Raw genomic sequence first — 9,021 nt, forward strand, 5'->3', positions numbered from 1 at the left:
ACCGACACTTGACTGCACGCGGTGGCCTTTTTTTCTAAGTTACATGGACAGATGTTTGTTCGGACATTGGCGTTTTCTTAGCTTGTTTACAAATGATTTTTCCAGTTGTCCGGTTGGTTAATTACTTAACACTAGAAAAGGATTTTATGTTCTTTGTTGTGTTCAATTTTGGAATTTTTTTTATCTAAATTATTTACATGAGTTTGGTTAATAATTTAATTATATCTTAGCACGAAATGCTTAAACATTAGAATTACGAGGTATTCTATAGCTGCTAACTTATACTCAAAAGAACAGGAAAAAATGTCAATAGTTCAGGAGCACACGATAAGAAGGAATGATCATTCTTGCTTAAAGGGTTAACTGTTCTTGTACTCGAACATACAGAAAAGGGTGTTGTGGAAATGGCAAATAATATGAGGATTTTATTTTTTGAGCACTAATAGTATTATATATTTGATAGTATCCTATAAGTTGAGCAATACTATAAGTATAGTAATTTTAACATCATGGTTGATAGTTCTTTCACACACAAGAAGTGGGGACCACGATTAAAATAAGGGTAAATTGCAACTGAAGTTCTGGACCTTTCAAACAGTAGCAGACTTTTTCATAACCTTTTAATCGTTGCAATCGTCACCCCAAACCTTTCAAATCGTTACAATCGAGGCCCCAGCGGACGGTTTCCATCCAGTTTGGCGTTAGTTGACCAAAAAAATTAATTTTGACCACCTTCTAATCAAATTTAAAAGGGCAAAATAGTACTTTCATAATTTTCCCATAAAATAATTGAAAATGTAAATAAAAAAAAAAAAAAAAAAGGGAAGGGAAAAAAGGAAAAAAATAGAACTATCTTTTTCTTCACCCACGGCCCTGCCACCGCCCCACCCCAAAACCAGAAATCACCAAAATACTTCCCCTCTTTCTCCATCTTTTCCTTGAAAGTCAACGTCTTTCTTGATTAGAAGGTGGGTGCCAAAGATTTGAGCTACCTTTTGGAGAAGTGCAGTTGTAGACTTGGACACTTCATACCCTCAACAGAAGACGCGGTTAGTTTGGTCTATTGTTTGTGAATCTGGGCAATAGCTAAATTTGCTTTTGGTGTATTTGTACTGGCTTGGTCAAAGTTACAATTTCCAGCTCTTGCCATATTTTGATTCTTCCATGTATTCCGTGACTAGATTTTTAGTTCAGTATCTTTGTTGTTTTCATTTTCCCAGATTTATATCCCATTGGAGGGAGTTGGGCAAGAGAAACTTGATGCTGAGTTTAAGCTAAGTTCTTTTGATATCAAATTCCATGTGTGCTGGTTTTGAATTTCTGGTTTTTGGGGCCGGGTTGGGGCTGGGGCGGGGGTGAAGAAGAAGATAGTTCTTTATTTTATTTTATTTATTTTTTATTTTGATTTATATTTTCTATTATTTTATGGGAAAATTATTAAAGTACTATTTTGTCTTTTTAAAATTGATTAGAAGGTGGTCAAAATTAATTATTTTGGTCAACTAATGCCAAATTTGATGGAAATTGTCCGTTGGGGCCTCGGTTGCAATGATTTGAAAAGTTTGGGGTGATGACTATAACGATTGAAAGGTTAAGAGAAAGTCTGATACTGTTTGAAGATTTGGAATCTCAACTGCAAATTTCCTTTAAAATACTCGTGATTCCCACAATTGTGAAAGTGTTTTACGCGTGCACAGCCTTTTTCCTACAAGTTTAGTGCATGATTGATTGCAGCTTGCACTAAATTCAAGAAATTTGATGGTGGCAATGTGTCTTCATGATTATTAAAGTACATGAAAAAAAATAATTGTTATATATAGGCGAGAGGAAGATGTGTCTGACTTCTCCTAAAATTATTTATTACCCATTTTTTTGTATCTAAATCTCTATTGTTGAAGTATAAATTTGTTGGCAATTATTTATGCTTGTATCTCTACTAGCTAATCATTTATTAAGATGATCGAACAATTTAAACTCTTGATTTAAATTTTTGTAAATAAATCCATCAAATCTTTTCACGTAATCTTCATATATTAATTAGATTATTATCTCCATCACAAATATTAAATAGAGTGGTAGTTTTGGTGTAGTGTACGTGCACCATAAACAAGATTAATTTACTGAAGTTGTATCGCTCAAAGATGATATATATAGGAATGAACTATTGAGCATTGATACGATACTTTTCATAGGTTAAATACACATGACATGTCATATCACTTCATTGATAGATAACAAATTTAGTTCAAATATATATATTGTTTAATTTAAGTTTTCTAACTCTCACCGATCAACGAAAAAAACAAAGAAAAATTAATCAGTCCAAGAGACACAACAAACTAAAGATACATTCCCTTTCATGAATAAAACGGAAAAAATATTAGTAGGGTGACATATGACTTGACCTTTGGCAAAGGAAAGAAAGAAGTAGAAAAATTAACCCGTCTAAGTGACTCGATCGATCTGGAAAACAAGTGCACTCTCTTGATCAAACTTTGTTATATCACCCTCTCTGGCAAGTGTTCCAGTGATTACTCTCGCTCCACTTTGATCCACAGGTATAGCAGAACTCAAATCCACAACTGTAAGTGACAATCAGAAAAATAAATAATGTCTTCGTCCATAAAGATAGATTTGCTTTCATTCTCACATATATTAAGAAAATATATTTGATATAGTTGGAACAATAAAGTTTGAATGACCAACGTTGTCATTATTTGTGAAAGTTTAGGAAACTAACTTGCAAGTCATGTGTATGCAGCCCCCAGTCTTCTCCACAACATAATTGCAATTGGGACAGTTGGGCCATTTCTTTTTCTTGGCCAGTTTGCGCATATTCAGATCTGCTTCATCTCTTTCGTTTTCATTGAATTCCTGAAACTCTGTGCACTCAAATCCGGGATGCCAAGGGACTTTACACTGTGCACAAAAGAGTCGCTGGCATTCTGGACATTTTGATTCCCTAATGACTTCTTCTTCGCCGTTATCATTCTGCAAAATGGCTGAGCAGTTTTTGTAAGGACAGTAAAATTTTTGAGAAATAGGTATTGTTGATTCAGTCAGTCCTGCCTCCCAACGATTGATCAAATCTGCTGAAATGATAGACCTGCAAATTCCCAAGATGAAAGCCTCCTCAGCCCCTAGAAGAATATACTCATTCTCCGGGGATTCTCCTTTTGGCATAATAATAGAATTTGACAATTTGTATCGGTTTTATTTCTAATCTTGAGAATTACGAAGACAGAGATTTATACTAAGTACGCAATCAAACAATTAAGAAAAATTACGATATACCTGCAAGAATCTAGTTCCAAAAAGCTTTGGCAATTGAAAGCTGGACATGTAACAGTGTAACTATTCCGTTCAATCTGTGTTTTGACATGTTTACCTGTGCAATCAGTGCAAAAGGAGTGAAAACATTTCATAGTTTTGAACATCTCATGGTTTTCTTTTTCTTCCGTGCAAATATCACAGGAACTTCGTGATGATGAAGATATATGAAGATTGCTGAATGAGATCGAGGCCTCAAGAGCCTCCTGGAATTGTAATTCTTCGGCATACAAGTCATCTGATGCATGGACATTCCCTGACGAAAATTCCATCGGTAAACTATAATACTGTTTTTAGAAATCTTGAACCTGTTATATAATTTCAAGAATCTTTTTCCTAGAAATTTCCTTGAAAATACTTGAAGAATTGAAACCCAGACCCTAGTCCCAGTTTAATATTGCACGGAAACTTCTCACTAAGTTCAATGATTAGTCACCTTTAATTACCTGCTACTTTAACATATATGGCATTAATCAATAGTTCGTACATATAAAGAGCACAAAGACGAAGACGAGGAAGAAAATAGTGGACGAGGTCTATCTACAAATATCACAAAAAGCATATTTCAAAGAAAGAATCATTGCCCTACTCTATACTACTCTACATTTTTTATATGAATTGTAGAATGCATTATGCAGGAGGAAAAGATAAGAGACGAAAAATAAATTAAGCTCATGTTTGTCTTCCTTTCAAACGTTACTCTTTAATTCTCATACTCATTTTCAACTACATATTTACAAAATAAAATATTTTACACATAAACTCAAAAAATTTTCCTACCTTTTAATCGTACATTCTCCAAAAAATTACTGTTCAAAATATTATTTTTTCTCAATATGACCATCATACAAGATACTTAAGAGAAAGACATTTAAATCTATATTTATGAAATAGAATTAACCAATTATGTTTTGAAATGGTATTTTTTGTAGTCAATATTTTATACTCAAGAACAAGACCAAGAGGATTACTAATTTTAATGAATCATTTGTTGATTTTAAATATAATTATCTCAACTTATTTTTAATCTTATTATCTTACTTTTCAAATTTTAAATTCCACTATTTTCTCTTTGCACAATGTTTTGTATGCATGTTTAAACCACACAAATTAGGATTAAAGAAACATAAAAAAATAATAAATAAATAAATATAATAATAAAAATTGTTCGTTGAAGCAAATATTATTGTCGTTACAATAAAATTTTCTATTATCATAATGTTGAGATGATACTAATTTTATCACTCTTATTCTCCGATCCATGGTGGGCAGAAAAACGATCTTTCCACCGATGATTCCATTTTTGTTGTTCTTTAATTGATTTCTTTTTCCCTCACGCTCTATGCTACTTTTTCCTTCACATCCCATCCCATCCCAACAGGCAACAGCCAACATTTTTCCCACACCTCACCCGACCTTTTCCCACGCCCCCCACTCTTCCCTTTTTTACCCCGATTTTGCTAGTGGTACATCGGGATATACTTAATAATGTACACCCAACTCACATGGACGAGAGACTCACTCGAATAAAATATTATTTCTTTCACATAGATCTCACACCCATGTGAGTGGGATGTACACCATTCGATATACCTCATTATGTACCACTAGACAAATTCTTTTTACCCAACCATTCCACCCTAAGTTATCCTACCCTACGTTTTCACCGCAGCAGTAATTCTCCTCTCAACCATTTCATACCTTATAGCAATATTTTTCGCAGATCAGATTTGTGTTTTAGTGATCGTCGAAAAAAATTTGTGATATGATAATGTTTTCGATATAATTGGTTTATTTATTTTGTTGGTACTTTTTTTTTTTAAGTTTTTCTAATGAATATTTACTTGAAATGCAAATAATGAACTATGGAAAAATGCAATTTATATTAAGGATTTGTGTTCATCGTTTTTTATTAATTGATTGGTTTCCCATGTGAAGGAATTTATCAAATCTCATTTTTTTGAAACTTGTAGAGATGGATTTAGAAAGTATTGACATGTTTATTCCATATATTTCTTTTAGTCAAATATCCATCGCTGTGCAGGAATTTTGTCAAATGAAAAGGCATATAGTTTCTATAATCTATATGCACAAGAGGACAGGGGCGGAGCCAGAAAATTTCTTCAGTGCGGTTGCAATTTAATCGATGCCAAATTTTGAATTTTTGGTCATGAATTTGATGATAAAAAAAATATAAAACAATATCACAAAAATACTACATAATTTATAAGTCACACTTATTTCTTGCGAGCTTTCATACTTTGATATCGTTGTACAATAATTTCATTATCAATCTTCAAAAGATGTATCTCGTTCAAATAATTAAATTTCTATGGTAGGAATCCGTATTGTCTTACAAAAAACTTGAATATCTCTTTTTACATAAAAACTCTGCCAATTTATAGATATATCCTATCGAAGTTGGGAAGATAAAACTTTGATCAATCATATTACAAGTGCCTATTATACTTATCTTTAACATACTAATTCAACAATAATGACAAGTAACATTCCACTTATTCATGCACAAGTGACTAAGATTAATAAAATATTCTATTTTTTAATAGGGAGAAAGAAGAGAAGGCTATCAATGAATCCGTAACAACAAAGTTTACATTCAGGACATAAAAAAAATAAATTAAATTACTTAAATAAAGCTTTTCAAAAGATCCACCACAATTTTTCTTCTTAGCTTAAACTTTCTGCCAATCACATAATTCATAATTAATTACCTAAAATTGATATAACCAAAAAAAAAAAATCTTAATTTATTCCACAATTAATCACTCAATACCAAAGACATCAAATCCAGACTTCAAAAATACCCTTTAGATCACGATATCACCGTAAAAATTAAATGATCCAAAAATCACAAAAGTACATTTATTTTGTGTTACCAAAAAAATTCGAAAAATTGATAAATATTGTTCATCCCACTAGGGCTGTAAGCAAAAATCGGAAAATAGAATCGAAACCGCATTTTAGAAACCGTCGGTTTGGTGCCACATGGATCCGGTCAACGAAATGGTTTTGACTCAAACCAAACCGGTCAAAATAATTTGATTTAGGTTTGAGAATTTTAATCGCGGTTTTAAACCAAACCGGATCGACGAAAAAATATATAAAAATTAAAAAATTAAAAAAATGAAATTTTTTGAAAATTCATCCAAATTTGTAAAATTCAATACTTTTGTCATTTGTGGATATTTCTGTTAATTTCTAATTTTCTAATACAAATATATTATTATTATTATTATTATTATTATTATTATTATTATTATTATTATTATCCAATAATTCTAATATATATATATATATATATCTAATAATTTCAAGACTAACATAATTTATCAAAAGCATTTTTCCTCTTCAGAATTTAGATGAACTCCAGTCGACGCCCAACACAGTTTTGAGCCACCGTCACCAAACACTTCTTTTTCAGATTTTTCACGCCTCTTCAAAGTTGAATTGAAGTTTGAAAAAGATATAGTTCGACCCAACCAACACCTAGAGAGGGGGTGAATAGGTGTTTATGCTGAATTAAAACAATTAATTAACTTATGCAACAAGTCACATAAATTATGCATTGCCTAGATTCATTTACATACTTTATCTACCTAAGTTGAATTATCGGTTGAAAAATAAATAACAAAAAGCAGTAAAAACACCACAAAATGTTGACGGAGAAAACCCAATTGGGTAAAAACTCCGGGCACAAGCCAGTAGAGATCCACTATCGAAAATATTGACTTACAGTATGCCAGACATAATTGAAACTAACAATTCTCTCGCCTCCTTACTGTATCAACCAAAGCTCTCCTGGATTCTGTAGATCTGCACCAAAATCCCAGCCTTGAATATTTTCTACTTCCCGTGAATCACCAAGCACTCCAGCTCTTCAAGCAATTTCCTTCCCAGATCTTCAAACAGATGATCTTTTGGAAGTTGATATGGAGATATGAAGGGGTGTTTTTGGTTTTCTGATGGTTGATGTTTTTATTCAAAAATCATGAGAATCAAAAGATGAGAAAGATCGAAAGTTTGGCTCTAAATCCTTTGGAAGTTAAAAGAAGTTCCTGTTTGAATGTTTTCCAAAAGTATTTAATGAAAATCGGACGTTTTGTTTATATAGTAGACCAAATTTGGAAATATGGAGCGTTAAAAATTTGCAAGGCATTAAAATTACCAATGACCAGATAACACCGTCGCTCGAGCGAAGTGCTGGCGAAACTCGAGCGACGCACCTTCGCTCGAGTGACTGCCCAGCGAAACTCCAACGAGATCAGTTCTGCAATTTTGGCTCGAGCAAGGTCAGAGCGAAACTCTAGCGAAATCAACACGCCGTTTGCATCTTCAAAGCATCCCACTTTACCCTAGACCTATGCTGTGAAATTTATTAAATTGCAACTCTAGTCCCTGAACTATTAGACCTTTACAATTTAGTCCCTGACTTTACAAACATGACAAATAGGTCCTTTAGTCACAGATTGCCAATTACATATTTTCCTAACAAACTCCCCCTTTGACATTCTGTGACAAAAATACATATGATAGTCAAGGAAGAAATAAACATGACTCCAAACAACCTATCTATTCAACCAAATTAGCAATCTCTTGTTGAATCTGTTTCCTGAAAATCAAAAACTCAAATACCAAGTGTAAAAGCATGTGAAATGGAAACAGTAAATAAAAACAAGAAATAGATCATATATCATTAACCAGATTAAGAAGCAATAATAATGTAAGTCAAAAATACCAAAAACATACATTAGTATTGCCAAAACATCAAAAACTTAATCTAGTCACCAAAAAATTTATATTTATCTATCCAAATATCGATATCTATCTATCCAATCATCTATCCAAATATCTACTCCCCCTTTTTGTCACAAAGGACAAAGGATCAAAACAATTACAGCACGTAACTGCGTGATCTTTGCCATCATACGAGCCTGCTGCTCGACCAAAGTGGACATCTGTCCCATAAGCGTCACCATGGGGTCAACGGGCAAAGCAGCCACCCCAGGAGCAGAAGTAGATGTCGAAGGAAAGGCAGAACTAAGTGGAATGGCCAAAGGAAAATCCGTACGAGGCGGGAGAAACACACGGGAACCTCCAGTAAGAATCTCAGTAATACGATCAAAGGGCTCCGAAAGATCAAAAACATCAACGGCCGCTGCCTGACCTGTAGCATGAGCAGAAGAGGAAGATGACGGTTCATGGGATCTACTCTGATGAATGGTCTGCTGTCCTATCGAACGTCCTATGCGACAAGTCGAACCCTCTGGAAAGGAAGCACCCAACGACAAAGCAACCCTATGAATCAAGCAAGCATAAGGCAACCCGATTCGACTCCCAGGAGTACGAAATGAAGCCAGATTATTCTGGCACACAAAACTAGGAAAGTCGATCGAGTCCCCATGAAGAAGGGCATAAAGAAAACGGGCACGCACCATAGGTAATGAAGAGGTATGGGCAACCGGCCACATGTTTGTACACACTATGCGCAACAACACCTGACGATCAGTAGGTAATGACCCCGTGGCCATCGCCGAAGGCCCCCGGATAGACGGGGTGTTCAAAAGCATCGATCGAACAAGAGCATCGGCTGGAATAGAAGTAGGTAAAATATAGGGATAAGTCGGATGGGTAATCTGAGGTATACCTAAAGCATGAGCTACAGCCGACGGA

At 34.0% G+C, this 9,021-nt stretch overlaps 1 protein-coding gene across 1 annotated transcript; it reads right to left on the reverse strand.

Moving 5' to 3' along the window:
• Nucleotides 1-2,230: 2,230 nt before the first annotated feature.
• LOC111365922 (E3 ubiquitin-protein ligase arih1l-like) lies at nt 2,231-3,902 on the reverse strand. The gene is made up of 3 exons (XM_022986486.1): nt 3,295-3,902; nt 2,741-3,106; nt 2,231-2,582 (listed from the first exon to the last, which is right to left on the reverse strand). The coding sequence occupies exons 1-3, from the start codon at nt 3,600-3,602 to the stop codon at nt 2,504-2,506; spliced, it is 753 nt and encodes a 250-aa protein (XP_022842254.1). The 5' UTR covers nt 3,603-3,902; the 3' UTR covers nt 2,231-2,503.
• Between the last annotated feature and the right edge of the window lie 5,119 nt (nt 3,903-9,021).

Source organism: Olea europaea, chromosome 2 (genome assembly GCF_002742605.1).
Source record: "Olea europaea var. sylvestris chromosome 2, O_europaea_v1, whole genome shotgun sequence".
Taxonomy (NCBI): Eukaryota; Viridiplantae; Streptophyta; class Magnoliopsida; order Lamiales; family Oleaceae; genus Olea; species Olea europaea.